The 22869-nt window shown below is 49.7% G+C and overlaps 1 protein-coding gene across 2 annotated transcripts in view; it reads right to left on the bottom strand.

Moving 5' to 3' along the window:
- AFAP1L2 (actin filament associated protein 1 like 2) overlaps positions 1–22654 on the bottom strand; it is a 99165-nt gene extending 76511 nt beyond the window's left edge. For both annotated transcript variants that reach the window (XM_079899750.1, XM_079899749.1), the window contains exon 1: positions 22268–22654. In XM_079899750.1, coding sequence (XP_079755876.1) covers positions 22268–22283 — 16 coding nt within the window. In that variant the 5' untranslated portion in view covers positions 22284–22654. The remainder of the gene's footprint in view (positions 1–22267) is intronic.
- Positions 22655–22869: the final 215 nt, after the last annotated feature.

Genomic DNA, 22869 nt, shown 5'->3' with positions numbered 1-22869 from the left:
TTGTACACTTTAAATGGTAAATTGTATGGTATGCAAATGATATCTTGATAAGGCTGTTAAGAAAAAAAAGAAAAAGATTTTTTAAGTAGAATTTTATGGAAAGACTTTCTAAGTACCAGCAAAACCCAGAGCTATAAAAGGAGATAAATTTGACCACACACATACAGAAAAAATTCTAGTTTAGAAAAATAAACATAAAAACAAGTCAAAAGACAAGAAACTGGGCAGCCAGGGGTAGGGGTACAATTTTGCAGCTCATATCCAAAGGGTTAATTTCCTTATGATATAAAAAGTGCCTACAAAATTAATTTTAAAAGACCAACAACCCAAGAAGAAAATGAGTACACACACACACAAATGGCTTTTAAACATATGAAAAGATGTTCAACTTTCCTTATAATAAAAGAGAGAAACCATATAGAGATGCCTTTGGCCACTCTGATAGGCAAAGATGAAAAAGTATAATATATTGATGAGGGTGTAGGAAAACAGATACTCTGACACTTTACTGATGAGAGTAAAAAGGACACAACTTCCCAGGAGAGCATTTATCTAATAAAATGGTAAATGCATATGTCCTTCAACCCAGCAATTCTGCTCATGAGTTTCTATCCTGAGATGAGATCCTTCATGTGTGTGAAATGACCTGCATGCAAGGAAATTCATGGTGGCATTGTTTGTTATAGCAAAGGATTGGGAAAAACCTAAATGCTCAACAATGATAGAAATCATGTGATTTCCACATGTAGGAAATACACAGCAGCATTACAAAGAAATCAGAAGATCTATCAGGAATGAACTCCAAGAAACATCCTTAACTCAAATAAGAAGGTAAACAGTGGGTATGCTCCATTCGGGGGAAATGGGGACATTATACCTACATGGCTGCTTAATATGCATCTTTTTTTTTTTTTTTTTGAAGCATCTATAAAACTGGGGTAGTGCTTGCTTCCAGCAAGGCAATGTGAGTGAACAGGGGTACAAGGGAGGTTTACTTTTTACTGTACCCTTTTGCTTTTTAAAACCATGCCATGGGGGTTGGAAAGAAGGAGAGAAAAAAGGACAGAGATGAGGGGAGGGGAAAAGGAGGGAGGGTGGGAGGAAAGGAAAGAAATGAAGGAAGGAAGGGACAGTTAGGATTATTGTAGAGAGGAAGAAAAATATGTGCTCAAATATATCCTTGACAGATATTATCACTGAGGGTGGAATTCTAGGGATTTTCACATTATAAATTTCTGCTACCTGTGCGTATTTAATAATAAGCAGGTATGACTTTTGCCATAAAAAAACCCATAAAATTACTACATTGAACTCCTTAAAGAATGAAATAACAGTTTGAAATGTGTAGCTGTTGTTTACACTATTTTAAATTATTTAAAGTAACTCCACTGGAAAAAAAATGAAAAACTGAGTTTGCCCAGTTGGGCCCTTTTATCTTAAGCTTGGAAAGCTGAACTTCTGTCCTGGAAAGTCAGTGGAGAAACAAGCACAGAACTTGGTGGAAGGGGGTCTTGTGGACGCCCAGCCTGAGGCTAGAAGCACTGAGATACCTACTCTCAGCCCAAGGCCAGAAGTTCTCACTGGCTCTTCCTACCTCTCCACCTCATCTTCTCTTTCTCCATCATCCCTTCTGATCTGGTTACAGGAGGAAAGAAGCAGACAGATTCAGGGGAGGAACCAGGGTCAAGTTCAAGGGCTCTAGCCCTTCATCTCTCTTAGCCTCGGTCCCTCTAGAGAAACATGCTCTGCCCTAGAAGGACTAGACCCTCCTATGATCCTTTAAGAACTGCAGTGGGCTTTGCAAATGTATCAAGGGGGAGGGCCATCATCCCATAAGTCACCTTCTAGAGGGCAGCATTTGAGAGGTGGAATCATTCACTCTGATTATTTGGGGACCTTTCTCAGCAGCCATCAATCCCATCCTTTTCTGTTTCTTGCTGCCTCCAGCCTCTCATTTTCGCGGCTGTTTGGAGCCCTCCTTGCTGAATCAATGGCATCTTGTCTGTGGTCTTGACCCAGCTCCAAGTGATGAACCAACTTCACTGGGAGCGTCTGCCGAGGGCTCTCTGAGAAGGGCCATTGTTCCCCCCACACTTGTCCAAAGCCTCCATTTAGGGACGGCTGTGAGCGTGGATGGAGGACATTCATCACCGGGAACATTTGCCAACAAATGAGAGACAGCTGTTGGGCTCAAAGGGTGTGTGGCTGAATGTTGCCTGCAGCGAGATTTATTTTCCCAAATGAGAATATCCTCACTTACCTTTTCTTCTTCCAAATTATAAGAAATGGGGGCAATGCTCACCTTCCCCCTTACCTGTCAGAATCCACGGCCACCCCACTAATCATACAGCATGCAAGGCATCACGGGAGCGCATGAGCAAACAAGGCCTCCCGCACAGAGCGTGCATACACTGCACACACACCTGCCTCCAGGCCCACGGAGAGAAGTGGCTGGGTCACGCGAGCCGTGCCCTCTGGCCAGGGATCAGGCCTCGCCTCTCCCGACCCTCCACGTGCCCACAGCAGTGCTGGGTCCACACACTCAGCAGGGACTCCTGAAGGCTGGCTGAGAGAGGCAGATGGGAAACTGGACTGAAACTCCTGGGAATCACCAGGAACAAAGCAAATGCCCGCTTATGTGCCAAACATTCTGCTGTCCGTTTTAGGGGCTATAAAACTAGCCATGGGGACAAGGCAGGGATACGAGGAACAGAGACCCACCCACGCCAGCCCAGGGAAGCGCTGACTGGAGACCATGTGGAGCCTGAGCATCTGGAGCCAGATGTGGTCAATGGAAGCTTCCAGAGGCAGGGGTGGTGATGAGGTGGGTGTAAGTGGGAAGGGACGAGGGATGGGATGTCGTTCCCTGTCATAAAGAACAGCAGAAGCGCAGGTCTGGCCAGGCCAGCTGAGGATGCAACAGGCAGACAGGACACCCGGAAGCCAGGCACACAGAGAAGCCTGCTCTCAGGAAAGGCTGCTTCCTCAGCCAGGGCTCTCCTCAGAGACAGCCAAGCCTCAGCTGTGAGCAATGCTGGGGAATCCTCATCCCAAAGGGGTACACCAAGATGGCGGACTGCAGCTGGGAGACGCAACACCCCGTTTAACGTAAGATTCAAACGTGGCTGCCGATCAGGTTTGAAGTCATTTGAGGATGGAGATCATGTTGAGCTCGATCAGGCTACACCAAGCAGCGGAATGTGCTGTAGGGTCCGACGGAGCTGGGTCTGGATCCTTCCAGATTGGCTGTGAGCTTTTGCTTGGGCTGCCTCTGGCCTCAACGGCTGGCTTCAATTTCCTCCATCCACAGAATAAGGATAGTAATGTTTACTGCTGGATCCCCGCCTCCCTGCCCCCATGCCCAGCCCCCGATTCAGCAGGCCTAGAATAAGATGAAAGTGTCCAATGGAAAAGCTCTGGGAAGGCTTTTATTAACATTCTCAGCTCAGCCTAACTCAGGGGAACAAGCCTCTGCATTCCAGGGGACTTCTCCCACAGCAAAGCAATGACAAGAATGTCACTGAAAGATTCTAAGATGCTTTTCCTATCAGAATCCTCTCAGGTATGCAGCTCCCCCAGGGAGGCTACAGGTACCTGGTGGAAGGGGAGAGGAGGGATGCGAGGGGCTCACCACCACTCCCCCCCAGGAGGATGTAGGGATTAAATGAGAGGGTGAGAGCAAAATGCCAGGGGAGAGAGGCCTCTGCTGAGCCTGTGAACACGGCCAATACCAGATGTGGGCAGCGAGACTGACTTACACTCGGCCGAGAGTCTGAAAACTCGCCTTCTGGTAGAAACAGCTTCCTAGTCGGTAGCTGTGTGACAGTTAAGTTTAAAGGCTCAGGCCCTCAGTTACCCCGTGGAGAAAACAGCTATCTTAAGATTTCTGACACATCTCACTGGGATACTCACGAAAGTTAAAAATGGAACATACACTGAAATACGCAGAAGATACTGGTATTATTTTTTCATAATCACTATAATCACTCCTGATGCTCCACTTAACATGGAGAAGGCGGCAGCATCTGCAGAGCAGGGAAGATGAAGAAAGTCAGGGTTGATGGGTGGGGGGCAACCCCCCCCCCAGAGAGAGGCAGTGTTGGAAGTCACGAGAGGTCCAGTGCATGTGTCCCAGGGAGCAGTTGCCAAGAAGCCAGGGCCTCCCTGGGCCCAGCGGGACCCCACTGCCAGGCCGGGGAGCGGCAACCCGGGATGAGCAAGCAAGATATACCCGCAGCAACATGGCTCCGAGCAGATGTTCTCGTGGGGCTGCAACTGGTAACCAGGCCATGTGGGCACCGGTCCCGTGACTACAGGGGGCTTATCACTCTCATCCTGTAGATGGGCACTTGGCACGGAAGCGTCCACTGCCTGTGGGGCTGAAATGAACTTCACCAGCCTGACCGAATCTCTTACTGAGACCTCACTGCTGACTGTGATCCTGCATCTAATTGCCCGTCTCAGTAGCCAATCTCAAACACGTTCCCACAAGGACCCAGAAAGCCCGCCTTCTGGGGAGAGCTGAGAACTAGTCAGGAACAGTAGCAATGCCTAAGGAAGCACCATGGACTGCCCTTTGCCTGCTATGCAAATCCCAGTCCAGCACTGAAATAACCACCTTCCATACGTGTTCAGTGCTTTTCAGTTTTCAGGACACTTTCATGCATGGTTTTCATTCATCTTCCCAACAAGCCTGGGACAGGAGTAGAGCGATGATTATTATAGATGGAGAAAACTGAGGCTGGGGTGACAGAGGACTAATGAGGCACAGTGTTCTCATCCTAACGGGTTCAGAAGCAGGAAACAGTCAGCTTGCCCCTCCCTCACACAGCCTTAATGGCCACACTACTGAAAGCAAAGGTTTTAGGCATCAGAAATAAGCATGGCAGGGGCTTCCCTGGTGGCGCAGTGGTTGAGAATCTGCCTGCCAATGCAGGGCACACGGGTTCGAGCCCTGGTCCGGGAAGATCCCACATGCCGTGGAGCAACTAAGCCCGTGTGCCACAATGACTGAGCCTGCGCTCTACAGCCCGTGAGCCACAACTACTGAATCCATGAGCCACAACTACTGAGCCTGTGTGCCACAACTACTGAAGCCCATGCACGTAGAGCATGGGCTGCACAAGAGAAGCCACCGCAATGAGAAGCTGGTGCACCACAACGAAGAGTAGCCCCCATTCACCGCAACTAGAGAAAGCCCCCAGCACAGCAACAAAGACCCAACACAGTCAAAAATAATAAATAAATAATACAATAAATAAAATTATTTTTTAAAAAAAGAAAGAAACATGGCAGATCCATGGCAAATACAGCGCAGTACCTTGTTTCACCACAACCTACGGCCCGTAACTAGCCTCTTGGGGCTCTGACCATGTGCTGATCCTGTGGAGAAGTACGAGATTTCACTCAGCTCTTACAAACCTGTAGGGAAGAGGGTCATCAGCCCCTTTCAGATGAAGACACTGAGGCTCAGAGAGGGCAAGTAACTGCTCAACGTTGCAAGTATCCACGCTGGATGTGAACCAGGTGGGCATAAACCCTGACATTTTCGACCATTATTATATTCCCTGCAACCTGCACAGTGGGGAAATAAAGCATTCAATGCCTCTTAACAGGGAGAAGTAATTCAGAGATGTTAGATGGTTCAGAGATCAAAGAGCTACTTTCCTTCCCTGGCTTTGCCTGGTGGGAAGGATGCAGTACCATCATTCGGGAATCTCAGGCAACTGTCCTACACCTGCCACCAATGAGCTGTGCACCTGCGGGCTTTCTCCATGCCCAGTCTCACCCTCAGAACCCCCTTCAGTAAAGTGTGGAAAACTGTAACAGGCCTGTAGCACCTCAACCTCTTCAGAGAAGTATGAAGGAGAATATTCTTCCAGGATGTGCTTAGAATTTTGCTGTGGAATAAAAGACTGGTGGTAACCTACCCATTTGTAAGAGGCAGTGGGTGACTGGGAAGCTCAATTCCACTGCTTGTAAACTGCTCTCAGAATACGACCCAATTTTGGCTTTGACTGTAATAAACATGCTATATTTTGAAAGTCTTAAAAAAAAAAAAAGAATACAACCCAAGCTTTTGGCTCTCCCACCTCATCTCTCACCACCGTCCCCATTGCTGACTCTGCTCCCAGCTCCCATCCCCTAAATCCATACCATTCAAGCTCTTGATGATCTCAGGACCTTTGCACCTGCTGCTTTCTCTGCCTGGAACTCCCAACCCTGGTTCTCCATGCAGCAGGCCCCTCCTCTTCACTTAGATCTCAACCCAAACGTCATCTCAGAGAGACTCTCCGTGACCACCCTGGCTGATAGTGCGACTGTTCCTTCCCCCTGCCAATTACTCTCAAAACATACTGTTTAACCTAAGTGTCCATCATCGGATGAATGGATAAAGAAGATGTGGCACATATATATAAGGGAATATTACTCAGCCATAAAAAGAAACGAAACTGAGCTATTTGTAATGAGGTGGATGGACCTAGAGTCTGTCTTACAGAGTGAAGTAAGTCAGAAAGAGAAAGACAAATACCGTAAGCTAACACATATATATGGAATTTAAGGGGAAAAAAATGTCATGAAGAACCTAGGGGTAAGACAGGAATAAAGACACAGACCTACTAGAGAATGGACTTGAGGATATGGGAAGGGGGAAGGGTAAGCTGTGACAAAGCGAGAGAGAGGCATGGACATATATACACTACCAAACGTAAGGTAGATAGCTAGTGGGAAGCAGCCGCATAGCACAGGGAGATCAGCTCGGTGCTTTGTGACGGCCTGGAGGGGTGGGATAGGGAGGGTGGGAGGGAGGGAGACGCAAGAGGGAAGAGATATGGGAACATATGTATAACTGATTCACTTTGTTATAAAGCAGAAACTAACAAACCATTGTAAAGAAATTATACTCCAATAAAGAGGTAAAAATATACTGTTTTTCATGTTACTTACTACTATCTGAAAGTATCCTTTATTAGACCCATTAATACCGTGCCCAGCTTTATCTCAGCACCCAGACGACACCTGGCACACGATGAAGCTCAAAAAACGCCTATGGTGTGAACACCTGGAAATTCGCCATTACAAAGGGCTATTTACACACATCAGCAAGTTCAGTAAAAAACCACAAACCCTTCTAACTGGAAAGGACCCTGGGGCTGACACTTGCACTTAGGAGAACAGAAATGAAGATCTACATTGTTCCAACACTGAGGCATACACATTCCAGTGGAGCTAGGAATGGGGAATGCAGGGCAGAAACTGAACTTGGTCAGTAAATGGACAGGTCAGATGAAGGACAGCTAGAAGAAAAAGACATCAGTGCATGAGAAAGAACGGTGGGAGAACAATCAAAGCAGCAGAGCCAAAATCAGGGGTTTTTCCATTTTCTGAAAACCTTAAGCTTTATTTCCTGGCTTTTACACATAGCTGGATTTGCTGCTCCGCACCCCCAGCTGAGCCACACCTGAAAGAGTCAGCTCTTCTGCCCACGCTCACGAGACCCCAGGCAGCCTCGCAGAGCACACATTGGGCAGAGCAGAAGCAGGCAGTGGTCTTCCCGGCCCAAATGGCTCTACCACACACACCTTTGAATCTCAAAAAGACTTAAAAAAGACAAAGGACGGGCTTCCCTAGTGGCGCAGTGGTTGAGAGTCCGCCTGCTGATGCAGGGGATGCGGGTTTGTGCCCCAGTCTGGGAAGATCCCACATGCCGCGGAGCGGCTGGGCCCCTGAGCCATGGCCGCTGAGCCTGCGAGTCCGGAGACTGTGCTCCGCAACGGGAGAGGCCACAACAGTGAGAGGCCCGCGTATCGCCAAAAAAAAAAAAGACAAAGGAAAACAAGTATATTGCAAGTAGGAATAGAGGTGGAACAAAAAATTTCAGGGGCCAACTCGGTTCAGGTTAAATAGACCCCAGGTCTGTTTGTGGAGAAGCAGTTGCTCTCGTTTGGATGCACCGATTTTGAGTGAATATTCCCATCTCCTGGGTGGAGAGAAGCAAAAATGAACTGCTGTACAGAGTCTAGCAACTTCGTGTCCAATCAATCAGGTACCGGAAAAATCCAATTCCAATGCCTTCGACTCAATCTGATAAACCTTTGGACACAGCCCTTGGCCGTGACCTGTACGTACTTGTTAGCAATCTGAACCCAAAGATGACACCTGGTGCTCAGAGTAGCTGGAGGTGACTGAAAAATAACACAACTCTTAAAAGCCAGCTCTATCATCCCAGGCTCATCCAAGGGTGGGTTACAAGCATCCCCTCCCCTCCTGACCACGGCAGGCTGCTAATCATCACTACAGCTCTGAAAAACACATTAACTTTGGTGTGAATTGTAAGGGTGGTCTATTATCACAACCTCACTGGCAAAGGGTCTTGGACAGCCCAGCACTTAACAGAAAGAAAATGGCCTCCCCATTAACTCTTCCCCCTCGCGGGGCTGCAGGGAGGTGAGTGCCCACCCGACTCCCACCTCTCCATCGCGCACTGCATGTACTGCTGGTGTTGCCATCACTATGACCAGTTCTATTTCAAGTCAGATTTGTAGGCTTCTGGCATCAGCAGCAGACTATAAACAAACTCTTACAAATCCACTTTCCTGGGATTTCCTGGTGGCGCAGTGGTTAAGAATCTGCCTGCCAATGCAGGGGACACGGGTTCGAGCCCTGGTCCGGGAAGATCCCACATGCCGCGGAGCAACTAAGCCCGTGCGCCACAACTACTGAGCCTGTGCTCTAGAGCACGCGAGCCACAACTACTGAGCCCACGTGCCGCAACTACTGAAACCCGCACGCCTAGAGCCTGTGCTCCGCAACAAAGAGTAGCCCCCGCTCTCAGCAACTAGAGAAAACCCACGCACAGCAACAAAGACCCAATGAAGTCAAAAATTAAATTAATTTAAAAAAAAAAATTCCCTTTCATGCCCATATCCCATCCCCCACTACCAACAGAGATGACGTTCTCTCCTTTACGTACTTTTTTTCTGTTATGGGTTCCTGCTCAATGTGTACTGCCTTATGAATTTTTAACGGCCTGAAATACAATTGTCTCAAGGGCCCTTCTGCTTCCTACCTTTCAGTCAGCACTACGTCTTAAAGAGCCATCTATGTTTCTGGACAGACATTTAATCCATTGCTTCCACTGCTGCAAAATTTTCTAGAATGTGCACCTGCTGTCATAGTTCACCTAGACACCAAGACCACCTCCCGCTCTCCACCACCGAAAATAACGCTGCAAAGATCATCTTCAAACCTGTCCGGAGTGGACCCATGCAGAAAGTTCTGAGTGTTCTGAGAACACCTGGCCTCCTGCAGCCCCTCACTTCCGCCAGCCTGCTGGGCGGTCGCTCTGGCTGGTTTGGCTCTGAAAACTAAAAGAGCCCAAGCAAGCGTTTCTTCAGGTGCTCGCCATTCTGGAGGCTCCTTCACCTGTAAACTCCCATTCACACCCTTTACTCACCTTCTTTTCTATTGAGATTTCTGCCTTTTTCTGGCTGATTTGCCAGAGGTCCTTGAATATTCTAAATGTTAATCCCCTGAAGCTTTTAGACAGTGTAAATCTCTCTCTCCTTTCGGCCAGCTGCCTATTACCTTTGTCCGAAATCTCATTAATGAACAGAAGCCCTTAACTTTGACGCAATCAAACTCAGAAAACAGCACAAAGAGGAATAATGGCTTTTGACCCTTGAACTCTCACCTTCCTGGGAACATAGACTTTCCATCAACTGTAACATGACCGTGGCCATGGAGGGTCATGAAAGGTGCAGTGAGTGGTTAAAGTCTTCAGGGGGGTCAAGGTTAAGGGTGAGTGAGCATTGACAGATAAGCCTGGCAGGCAGCCCTGAGTGGAGAACATTCCAGGCCAAAGGAACAGCATTTGCAAAAGTCCAATTTGGGGAATCACAAGGAATCCACTACGGCTGGGGCACAGAACAAAGTGATAAATAGCCATAGGGGCTGGACAAATAGGCATGGGCCACTGCAGAAGGAGCTCAGATTTTTTCCAGTGCCAGACACGGGAGAGCACATCTCCCTGCTCTCCGCACAGTCACTGGAGAGTTGCTTTAGCCACTGCCTGCACTCAAGGTAGAGGGCCTGGTTCAGGGACCCTAAGAAATCTGGGCTCACCTTAGGTACGTAGCAAAGTATTGAAGTTTAAGAGAAACCCACAGAATATTCTAGAAAGAAAAGGTTCATGAGCATCCGAGTTAAACTACCAAGGTGGTAAGAGACACCCATTGGACAGGTCTGGACTGTCCTGAACGAAGACTTTCCTTCCTGGCCTCAGCTGGAAGCTGCTCCGCCTACTGCTCTTGCCTTCGGTGAAAGTTCTCAGCGACAGAATTCCCCAACTGCCAAGTGTGCTTGTGCCGGAAATGTACCTAATAAAGTCATTAGTGACAGCGGACTCTTACCCAAGACCCCACCAGGATCTCTGCCAGCCAGCTGTTTCCTCCTGAATCTAAACCATTTTCACACTCAGTAATGGTAATGTTTTAAGAAAGAAGAGAAAGAAAAGAAAAAAACAGCCATTTGTAGAGAATATTTTGCTCCAATCTATGTGACTGGCCTTATTTTTTCCAGCCAGAGAAGAAATGCATATGCACAGACACATGGCAGCCGAGGATGGAGGTACAGAGCAGGGCTGTGCAGGATGCAGTGAGGGGTCGAAGGCTTGGGCTGGGGGGGTGGGGGTCGAGGTCAAGGTGTCAAGGCTGAGTGAGCCTTGATGGATAAGTGTGGGATCTGGGCGTCAGTCCATCCCAGCAGAACACGTCCTCTGAATTCTCACTTTCTCTCTCCCAAGCTGCCTCAATCTCCCCAGGGCAGAAAAATAAATCTTGTTGTAGGACACCAATCTTATCCTTTAAGGGCATTAGGTAAATAGCTTTAGGAAATTTCAAGAAAATGGGGCTGATTGTGGCTGACAGCGCTTCTCCAAGACACACACATACACACACACACACACACACACACACACACACACACACACACACACACACACACACACACAGTCCCAATCACGCCTAATGTCTGTGAAGTGAATGAGTTTATCAGCTTCCTTTCCCTTCACTGGGGCCCCACCCGCTAGGTATGTTAAGGGCTGCAAGGATGCAAAGAGGAGGGAAGCCAGACCCCCGACATCGGTGCCCCCCATGTCCCCCAACTGTCCAAAGGCATTTTCAAACACAATCCCTGCAAGCACTTTCGCTCTGAGATGACTTCCAAGTCTATTGCTAGGGCCAGGGAGGTAACAAAGGCCCAAAGCTGCCTACACACTTCAGAGGCCTCCTGCTTAGGACAAGAGGCTCCCACCTGCCGGCTGCCATGCCCGCATCAGGCGTCCAGCTGTACTTGAGAAACGATGCTGAAACTGACCTGACACTTGCCCTGGTGAGTGGGCTCCACATTCTCACATAGAGAATGCAGGCTTCTCTGTCTGCTCCTCAGTCAACAGCATCATGTCGATGCCTCCCTGAAGACTTGAGAGCACTCGGGGCCCTTACCTCGGGGTCAGAGAAGCAAAAACCCCACTCACTCATGAATTAGAGCCCCCTCCCCCAGTCTCTTTCAGTCGTGAGTGGAGACCTGGGGGGTAGGGGCACGGGAGACAGTCATGCTTCCAAAGGATTTGATCTCAAAAGCAACAGACTAAATTCTCCCTTGGAGAACAAAATGACCTTTCCCACTCTCAAGGGAACCAGTGCGTGGCGAGCCAGGAGCGACACCTGGACCCCATAACTCTCGGAGATTTGCCCCCAGCCTGAACTGTTTACAATTACACGCACCAAACCAGCATCAGATGGGCGGGAGATGGACACTTGCCCACGGGGAAGCCAGGAGGTCAATGGGAAAAAATTATTTTAGTCAATGTTGAGCCTTCATGTTTGGAATGTTTATCCAAACTGTGGCGATGTTCTCATGCTCCCCCTGTGCAGATGCCAGGCCGTCCTCTGATGCTGATTTCCAGGGAGCTTGGGATGGCAGTGGAAGGAGCCCCACCCAGGGCTGGGACTACTTCTTCCACCCCTTGGAGGTGAGCAGGTCACAGGGCTGTTTAAGGACCAGCAGAGAGGGCAAGAACTCTCCTGGGCATCCCAGCCTCTGTGACTAGTCACACTAACCCGCCCTGGGTCAGGTGGGACGGCTGGCAAGCTTTCATGGTTAGCATGGACCATGAGGGTTGGGGAAGGTGACCGTCTTTGCAGCAGGCAGTATGGAGTGACACTTTCTACGGCCTGATGAAGCAGCAGGGGCTGCACCGAACAGACTTCACCCAGGCCTCCTCTTCCAGGAAGGAATGAGATGCTCCTCGTTGGGCTGGGAGCATGCCCCATTTCCCACCCTGCCTCTGAGGTCATCAGCTCCTCCTGGGGAAGCCTGGAGTTCTAGCCTTGGCTGCTAGAAATAAGAGCAGAGACCTGGAGGCAAGGGGAGGCTCTCTCTTTCTGGGTCTTTCTGACCTTAGGTTCCTGGGGAAGATCCTTTTTCTAAAAATACAGGAGACCTGAACAGAACTGACAGAAAAAAAAAAAAAAGGGAGAAAGTCAAGAAGAAGAGAATAAAGGAATGAAAGAAGAGAGCAAGGGTGGGGGAGGGAGAAAAATAGAGAGAGAGGACGTTGAATGTACAGAAGCAGGTGTGAGCCTGTGTGCGCCCAGGAGGGGTCTTGCAGCACCTAACACACACTCACACTTGCCGGAGCTGGTTTTGTCATCAACCTGACCTGCTTTGCCACAGTCTAAGTTTCAGGGCACCTGGGACATTACTGAGTCTCACCCCAGCTCAGGTAGCCGGCAGTGGCTCTCTCAGGAGAGCCTCAAGGGCTTCAGACACCTGGAACTGTCACCACACACTAGACGATGGCACCGGACCGTCAAACACACCATGATCCTCAGCCACAACTCCAGAAATACCATCCACAGAGACCCCATCTCCACATCAGGCTAGAAGACATGCATCCAACTCTGCCATGACTGTCACGGACCAGCCGCACCGCATCAGGCACTCGAGCAACAGGTGTGAGGTTGTCTGTCCTCTGTCCAAGCTCTGCCACATCACCACCCTTTACTTCCTTCCACTTGTGCCAAGCAGAAGCCACAAGGGGCCTCTGTTCATGGAAGTACCTAGTGGTGGTGTCCATCTTCACTTCTTCAAAGAAAGTGCTAGAAGGGGATGCCGCAAAAGGCCTGATGATGCAAAGGGCAGTAGGTTGGTGACCGTCTCAGGCTCATAAGAAGTCTGATATTGTAAATGAGAGTATTTTTCCCCCAAGGAGACCCAAGAGCATGAAGATGAAGATAAGATGCCCCCAGCAGACCTGCCACCCAGTAAGTCCCAGCCCTGATATCAGGGACACCCAGCACCCTCGGAGTTCCTTCCCAAAGGCCCGTATTTGAATTTTAGTAAATCAGCTCAATATGTTCTAGGATTGTGGGTATTAAATAAGTCAGTGAAATCTCCGAACAATAAGCTCATTCAACACAATCTTTCTTCTCCCCCCTTCTGGGGACTTGAATATAGTTAACATGAATAAATCCTCTTGTGCAAAAACTGGGAAAGAAGAAAAAGGGGGGTGGAGGATGGAAGGAAATGGCAGGATTCCCACTTGTTGGTCTAAGAGGAAGGCTGACAGCCCTCAGAACCCCCCCAAAATGCCAGTAGGCCAGGGTAGCCTGGGGAGATGGTGGTAATCGTTTGCAGTCTGGGGAAGGAAGTATCTGGAATTTCCCCACCCATGCACTCCCAGCTTCTCCTCTGCAGCCCTCAAACTAGAATTCAAACTAGTACTGTTTGTACTCAACCTAGAAGTGGGTCCTTGGGTTGCCCCAAACCTGGTCCTTCCAAGGTGGACCCTCCACAAGCCAGGCCTGACCCTGCATCAGGGAAGATTCACTGCAAATATGCACAAAAAATATTCCCTGCCTCTACCCCACCCTCCACCACTGTCCCCCAACACAGTTGAGAAAATTGGGACTAAGGACTGCAATTATTCTATTATTATTCTGCTATTATTCAGCAATTCTTCCTGAATACCCCAAGAACAGGTAGAACGGACCTGCCTCTGTGGGTAGCTAGTGTCCTGGACACATTTATGATTAAGAAGCGTTGCATGTGTGAAATTCTCCTGTGTAGTTCATGACTGAAAGTTATCTGGGCCCATAGGGTCCTCAGGGATGAAAGTTCTGCAGCCTTCCAACCCACTATACTTAATGAAGACGAGAAGACACACAGTCGGCTACCCGGGTCATAGAGCCAAACACAGTTCACCTGAAGAACAAGCCAGTTTGACTTAGGGTTTGAGTTTCTGGGAAATGGGAACCACTAAGCTCTTCAGATTCCATTAGGACCACCAGAACGATACGTCCTCATTCACGGGGGATTCTGCATCCCGTCTCCTGGACTGGTGAGCAAGGGCTGCTGCTCGCACATCACAAGGCTTTTCTCTGCCTGGAAACAAAAGGGCTGATCCCTTACCTCACATGGGAATAGGTGCATTATTTTGCTAAATCATGCATTCTCCCCCCCCTCAAAATCAATCCTAGCTAGCACAGACATGCAGGATTGCCAAAATCAAGAGGTCAGCCAGGAAATAATTATGGTGCAGACTCAATTCCAATTCAATAACTTCACTGGTGAAAAAAACAAAACAAAACAAAAAAAAAACAAACCTTGCAGCATAAAGCCTGCCAAAGTCAATACATTAGATCCATGTGTGTGTAGCAGAAGAGTTCCCAGGGTGGGAACCCAGAGCTAATGCTTCAATATTCCATGACCCTCCTGGGCACATCTGCTGCCTGGGTTTTAGGAGACCTGCTTTTCCTTTTCTCTAAATAGAGGGAGAGCTTCCACCATCACCCTGTCTGTGCCTCACAGATACGTCTCTTGCGTTTAGCATACCGTCCCATAGTCATTTTGTTTTGCACCAAAATTCTTCACTGTCTTCTGCTGCACCTCCAGGTGGCTGCAGGCATGACCACACCAAGACCTCAGATGCTATTTACAACCTGTGATGGCCAACCACATGCTTGATCGATGCTTCATCTTATACCACAGTGTCACAATGGCTAGTGTTTGTTTTAAAGTCAGCTTTCTGGAGGTATAATTTACACAAAGAAAGAAAAAACCAAAAACGCTTCCCTGTTGACTGTACAGCTCTAGAACTGTGTAACCACCACCACTATAAAGATGCAAAAAAAATGAAGATTTGTATCATTCTAGAAATTTCCCTCCTGCTCCTGTGTGGTGAATCCCTTGTCCCAGCCCTGGTAGCTACTGACCTGTTTCCCTTTCCGACAGTTTTGCCTTTTCCAGAAAGTCACATAAGTGGAATCATGCAGTGTGACTGCAGACTTTTCAAGACTGGCTTCTCTCCTCTAGGATACTGGTGGATATCCTTCGTGGTTAGTTGCAAACGGCTGGTTTTTAAGCTTTGGGCTTCTGCTTTCTTGTCAAAGAGACAAAATAACTGGCTCTAGTTCGTCTTTGCTACGGAGCAACCACATGTTTGATTTAGCTTTTAATAAAGCTGAGAGGCCTGGGAACAAGGCGACCCACCATCTCGGGTCTGCCCGGGACTAAGGGATTTCCTGAGACTGGGCACTTTCAGTGGCAAAACCAGGAAAGTCCCAGGCGAACTGGGACAGTTAGTCACCCTCCTTGGGAAAGACACCTCCACCGGCAGGAATGCACATGGCCCCGCTCAGATTCCTTCTGGGAGAAGCAGGCTGCTCTCTCAGAGCTAACAGCTAACCATCCTTCCTTCATTTAATGAGGAGCAGAAGGCCAATTTGCTGGGGCACAGCTCACCACACTCAACAGGCCTGCTGCTGTCTTTGATATCCCTGGGAGGGGTTCAAGGAAGTGAGAGGAGAACTCAGGGGTCTGTTTAGGAAACAACAGAGCAGGGCTTCTGTTGCTGTCGGTGCCCCTCCCTGCTCCTCCCTGAAACTTAAGGCCCACGGAGAGACGGGACGTGAAAATACAATACGCTGGGCTCATCTGGTTTTGCACCAGTGCAGCACGACGTCCAGGGTAACGCAGGCTCCGACATTTTCTACACGTTCTCCCTACTCCCTCTCAATGGAGTTTTTCGTTAGTTTGTTTTAAGACCAACTAGGGAGAAGGTGAGAGCCAAGTGACAGAAAATTAGTAAAGAGCTTGAAGTTCTAGTTAGAATTTAAGGGTCTCTCCTATATAAACTTACTGAGACAGCAAAGAAGTTCCTTGCCCAGCTCCTTTCCAGCTGACCTCAAGGGGATTACGTAGATGCTCTGAGAAGCTAGGCTGCCTGGGAACAGGCTGAACGTCCCCAGCTCAGAGCTCCCAACAGCTTCGCAAAGCATGTGATGGGAACAGCGGGTGCCCAAATTAACGGTGAGGAACCACCCAACCCCCAAGAAGGCAGGAACTGGTGGGGCCAGGACGACATCACCGAGGTTTCAGGGTATTTGCTCCCCTGAATTAATACAACATTGCCCCTTACAAGTACAGCACAGAAGCTCTTAACAATTATTCCATCAAGCAGCAGTTAGTAATCATTATCCTCACTCGTACAGGTGAGGAGACAAGGCCCAGAGAGATTAATTGACTTGCCCAAGGTCGCACAGCGAGTTAGTGGCAAAGGTCAGATTAGAACCCTGAGCCCCGGAGTGCCCAGGCTGGCGCCCAGCTCCACGAGATCCCTCAGCCATCGGTCCAGAGCATGGGCAGAGCCAAGTCTGTGCCCTCGGGAGCCCTGGAGGCCAGGTGAGCTTCTGCGGAGGGCACAGGCAGGCTCATACTCACAAGCAGAAACCTGCAGCATCCTTCTCTGTACCACCAGACAGCAACACCCCTGTGCTGGAACAGACAGAAACAAGGCTCAAGTCGGGAAAGCCAAGGGTGGCCACTGCTGGCTTGCATCTCCACTTCCGGAATCTGGCTTTGAGATCATGCCTCATTTCCCTTTGTGACCCAGGGCTGCCCCTGAGGGCCGGAACCTGAGAGAGGAGGCACTCCTGTTGCCTGCAATTCATTCCTTCCTTCATTCCCCCATCTTGTCTCAGGCACTTACTATGTGCCTGGCAGTGCACTAGGGGCTGAGGGGGAGGGATCCTTGGAGGAGAGAGATACCCCTGTCTTGAAGGGGCTTCAGGGGAGACAGACACAGAGGCATATAATGATAAGACAATGTGACTTTAATTCAACAGTTTTTGAGCACTTAACGATGTGCTACACCTAAAATAGTGAGGGAACACAGAGCAACTCGGGGGAGGCTTCATGGAAGAGGAGGCATGGGGGCCAGGTCCTGAAGACGGAGGAGAGTTTCACTGAGTGGCTAATCCCTTCCTGGCTAAAAGGACACTGATAAGGAATGAGCCTGAAAACTGCTCCTAGAACTTCTTTCTAAATAAGCCCTTGTTGTTATTAGAACAGGAATCTACCCTTTAGAAACTCACTTCTCAGGGATCTCTCATCTTGGTTTTGACTTGCTGAGTTGTTGCTTAATCTCTTTCGGCCTCAGTGGATCTGTCTCTCAAATGGAAGCGAATAATCCTGCATTTCAGAGAGTGGCTCCAGGCTTTGGAGACACGTTCACACAAAGGTCCTTGAGAAACAAATTCCTCACATGTCCGATGGCATTCTCTTTCCCACCAAAGCTGCCTTTCTCCACTCTCAACAGGAAATTGGTTTTATTTATAAGAATCACAATCCTAAACTGGAGTTTGTTGGGCTGCCCACATTCCCTCCCTCATTTTCCTCCCCTCCTCAAGACACATCCTCCCTCCAGAGATTCCTCAGTAACCACAGAGCAAGTAGCACTGAAGACTGCTCGGAAAACCTGATGGCCAAACACTGGGGGGTGTTTTCTAGAAGGGGAAACTGAGGCCTGGACAGCTCAGCATCTCGCCTGACCAAGCAGATCCCTTGGGACTCCCGGTTCCCAAGCTGCTGCCTCTTCCTCGCACCCTGACTGTTCTCCCTTCCATTTCAGCCTGGGCTCTGGGCAGACGTGCCACCCTCCCTTGGCCTGGGGAAAGTCTCCCTTCTCTGGATGACAGAAGTCTTTAGAGAAACACTTCCCATCATTAAAGAGATTTGGAAGAAAACTGGCACAGCTTCCTTAGCTTTGAAGCTCCTTGGCCCCTCCCGGCCCTTTAATGGTCCTTGGAACCAGCCCAGTTCCCAGAGCTCCCGCCCCTTCAGAAGAGGGGAAGGGCCAGGAGCAGAATTCCCCCACCCCTCCCGGCCTTTCAGCACCGAAGGTGACCTCTCAGTGTTTGTTTCAGACCATTTCATTGCCAAGGCATCAAGGGCTCCCACACAAAGAGCTTCAAAGTCAGGAGGGCTTGGGGTCAAGTACAACCATGAGCAAAGGCTGAGCTTAGGATTCTGAAGCATCACTTTGGAGACTGTTTTTCAGTAGCTTCCCCACAGCCTTTTAAAGCCCATAGGAGCTTCAGGTGAATTACATTAGATTTCTGTAGGTATCACAAGATTTGGTTAAACCACATCACGTGCGTATGGAGGGGGGTATCCGTCTCACTCCACACTCGCTCTTAGTTTTCCAGGTGAGGAAAGTGTTATATAATTACCTTTTTTCAATGGTTCTCATTGTTGGCTACACACTAGAATCACCTAAAAAACACGCTTAAGCCGAACCCTTAGACCAATTAAATCAGAATGTCTTGGGTGGGGTCTATGCATCCATATTTTTTAAAGCTCCCTGGATGCTTCCCACATGTGTCTAAAGTTAAGACCCTCTGCTTTAAGTAGAACTTCAACTGGGAAAACCTGAGCTCCTAGACGTGGAAAAACAACATATTCAGATGATTCTTCTGAAGGTGAAATGAATATTATCAATCTGTTTATCTCTTTTAATTAGTTTTCCTTTTTTGGACCTTCCCTGACCACAGATCTCATGATTCCCACATAAGCTTTCAAGTATTTTTACTGGCTTGACTCTTCACAGCTCATCTCTACCTTCCAGTACCCTAGAACCAAGTGCCCTCTCCCGAAAATCAGGTGATATGATTCAGAAACCAAAGAATACAGGAAAAGAATGATACACTTTCAACCAATTACTGTGATCCAAATTAAAGTGACTATCTCAACCTCGCATGTTTGTATCCAAGTGTGACACAATTTCAGGAAGCTTTGGCATGGACTTCCAAGTGCAATACCACAGACAGTAGGTCAGTCACATTTGGCCCTGGACACACTCACCAGCTGGAAGAGCAGTAGGAACCAGAATCCTTGACTCCATGGTGTGAATTCAGCCAGTGGGCTTATGCACAGTGATACGAGGATGCCCTTACGGGATTCATAAATATGTAAACACCCAAGGATGGGAACGGTCTCAACGCAGCCCGCAGGGCTTAGCACAGCTAAGACAACACCGAAGAGATTCACGCACAAGACACAGCAATTCTACCATCACTTTCTAGGACAACTCTTATAAAAGCTCCACCTCTCTGGGGAAGACACCCTCACCTACTGCCTCCACCACCACCTTGTTTTTGCTTAAGAGAATCATGGCTGTCTCCAGAATGGCTTAGAAGGGATGAGGAGAAAGCCTGGAAATGTTTCTGCATTACACACAGGGTGATACTCCAGTCTTTACCTCCAGACGTCTCTTTACCTCTTACAGAACAATGGAAAGTCAGCCCAGAGCCTAAAAATGATAGGCTGGTTTTGGAGATGCACATATGTGACATGTAGGCTGGGGAACGTGCAAAACAGTTTCTCCTACGTGGACCGATTTGTGAGATTTACAAATGAGAGAAAACATTTTGAGAATCTGGAGATGGTGATGAGCCATTCAACCTATGTGTGAGGAGAGAGAGCTCAAAACTGGGAACTTAGAAACATAGAAGGAGACATTTAAATAACAAATTTTAAAAGCGTCACAAACAATTCTTTACAATTTTTACCTATGTTCTGAGAGCTCAAGTATACCTTGCTCTTCCATTTAATTTTGTTGTTAAAACCACCATACCTAGTCATTCCATAATTATTCAATCTTACCAAAAAAAAAAAAACAACCCTCACTCTCTGACAAGCGAGAGACTACAGATACTAGTTAGAGTTGCACTGGTTAATGGAAGATTGGGTCCAACATGCTTAGTTTTGCACAGATCAACTTTTCAAGTCAATGACTGTTCAAAGCGCAACTCAGCTTCTCCAGTGAATGGGGAATTCTAGATCCCTGGTGAAGTGGGGGATCCCCAAATTCCTTGGCTTAAAGGTCCAGTAAACATATTAGTAGCATTCACCAGCGAAACCTGGAGATTTTTCTCCATAGTCAAAACACTAAACGATGGGCTGGATTAGCCTCTGCAATCCAGATAATTCTCAGATGTATTCGCTTATCACTCGCTGTGTTTGATTTACTGCAAAATGAGGAGGCAGATACATGTGTTACCAGAAACATAAACACTCTGAATGGGAAACTAAATTTCCTTCAGTTGGCGAAAACCTCTTAGAGATCTTGGAGGGTGGGAGGATGTTAAACCCCCAAGACGAAAAGATAAGTAAGAAGACTTTCTCGGGTTAAGGGCCAAGTCAAAAGCTATTAATACAAAAAACCTTCTGATAATAACTGGGCATTTGGAAAGACGACACAAAATGTTATCATTTGCCCTAACTCAGAAGGATTAATATACTGATTTGATAAAGTAGCTTACAACCAGGACCTTCAGCCAGCAGCTAACACAATTCAGGAAGGGCAGACTCTGAGCTGGAAGTGGCCCTCAGGGAGGCGACTCAAGTCTCGAATTCCCTGGGAGGGTCCCTCCCAAAGGGCGGAGGGGCCCCAGCCGGGTGGGGAGCAGCAAATTGCAATTTTAGAAGGAGAGGGCCTGTGGCTTCCTCAAGTGTTCTGAGACTACCGAAGCACGCATTCAGGCACAAAACTGATGTGATCTCAGCAGAATCTGAGACAAAAAACCACCCGCTTAGAAATGTGAGAGAGGCTCCAGGGAGGGTTCACAGAAAACGAAAAAGGAAGGTTGTCAACTAATTTAACTCGGTCTCCCCAGCTGGCTTCTGTGCTCCTGGCAAAGACCCTTCCTTTACATGTGAAGCCCTGCCCAAGATTTAGTTCTTTCACCCTCACCTGTAACCAGGTGACCCAAATAAGGAAAAAAAAGAAAAATCAAAAGATACAACTAGTTTAGGGGACCAAAGCTGAGCCCTAAAAGTTTGTCAGTTCAGAAATGAGAAACCACTGGAGTGAGATTCCTTGGGAATCTGAGCGGCCTCCTTTATTACTCTCTCCCAGGGGGAAATAAATATAGAAACAGTATTTCCTTTTGCAGGTTTGGCAGAGACGAGTCCAGGACGAGAAAGTGCAAGAAGCTTTCCCAAAGGAAAGGAGTTGGCGGAGGGGTTCGGGGGGTCCCCGCAGCGTCATGCTTAAGGGGCAGCTCTTTAACCTCCTTTTCCAAACGATGTGCAATCCGAGGCTTCTAGACTCCAGCCCCGGCGCTCTAAGCACGGGAGCGAGTCGGGCACAGCCAGCACACCAGGGTTTGGCCGAGATCCCCGGCCCAGGCCAACCCCAAAACTTGCCCAGCTGATTACGAGCTAAGCCCTTGGGCTGAGACGCGCTTCACCTGCCGGGCACCCCGCTCTGCCCCCAATCCCTGCACCTCGCTCTTGCTTGGGGGTAAAGCAGCGGAGAAGGGCTCGGAGAGAGACAGTTTACCGGGGCAGCTGAACGATTTGGATGGCCCGACCAAGCCCGAAAGAAAGCTGCGCGCCCACCCCCAACTTACGCCCAAGCGCATCCCCTCGCAGGCTTTCTCCGGGTTTGCAAGAAGCCCTCCACTCCGGCTGGCGCCCGCTCGAGAAACCCCAACTACCTGCCCCTTTGCCACCCAAGCAGCCCCGCACTGTTCCGACCTCACTCGGGAACTCCTCGGCCTCGCTCCATCTTTCCGGGGCGACCGGGGCTTAGAGGATGGGTCTCCAAGCGCACCCCGGGTCCTCCAACAGGTGAGAAGCCTCGCCACGCCGACCCCGGCCCTCCGCGCCTGGGAGGATCAAAGCTCCCGGGCCGCAGCCGCCACCTAGGAGTCCGCTCTACCAGCCCGCGGCGCCGCTGTGGCCCGGGTCTTCGGCCCAGATCCGGGCTGGGCGGGGGCAGCCGGCCTGGCTCACCTGAGCCCCGGCGGGACGCGAGGCGCACCTGGTGACGCCTCTCGCTATGCCCGGCCTTGCTTTCCGGCGTGGCGCGGGGCGAGTAGGTGTTGGGGGCGCGCCGGCCCGGGACCCGCGTCCTCACCTTTGAACCGCTCCATCTGGGCCGCGGCGTGCGCTCCTCGCGGCTCGGCTCCGGCGCTGCGCTCTCTGCGCTCGGCTCCGCGCCCAGGGCTGCCGCGCTGGCCCCTCCCCGTGAGGTCACGCTCGCGGCGGGACCTCCTAGCGCGCCTGGCGCGCCCGGGGCCCTCGGACCCGGTCCCCTCCCGGCGCGCCGGCCCCGCAGCGGAACTCCGCGGCCGGCCTGGGCGGACCTTCAGCGCTCAAGTCCGTGCGCGCCCCGGGCCCCACTCCCGCGGCTGCGTGGCAGCTGCCTCACGTCCCAGCCCCGGGATGGCGGGAGGGAGACCGAGACGTGCCCAAACCCTGGGGGAGGCCCCGGGGAGGGGCGGGCCCACGAGAGCCGTTCTTCCAGCCGCCGGGCTGCGAACCCACTGCCGAGAGCGGGAGACTGAGGGCTCAGTCGGAAGGCAGATAGGTGCCTAGAGCGACCCCCGCTCGATCCCCGGGCCCGCGCCCTTTCGCCTTTGGCGTTTCTCGAGGGGAGACGTGGGGAGAGCGCTGGGATCAACCGAGCCCGCCCCCAGTTCTTCGGGAATCGCTCCCACTCTCTCGCAGTCTCTCTGG

The sequence above is a fragment of the Stenella coeruleoalba genome (assembly GCF_951394435.1).
Source record: "Stenella coeruleoalba genome assembly, chromosome: 16".
Lineage (NCBI taxonomy): Eukaryota > Metazoa > Chordata > Mammalia > Artiodactyla > Delphinidae > Stenella > Stenella coeruleoalba.
The sequence above is the reverse complement of the archived record's forward strand: the minus strand, read 5'-3'. Positions and strand labels throughout refer to the sequence as shown.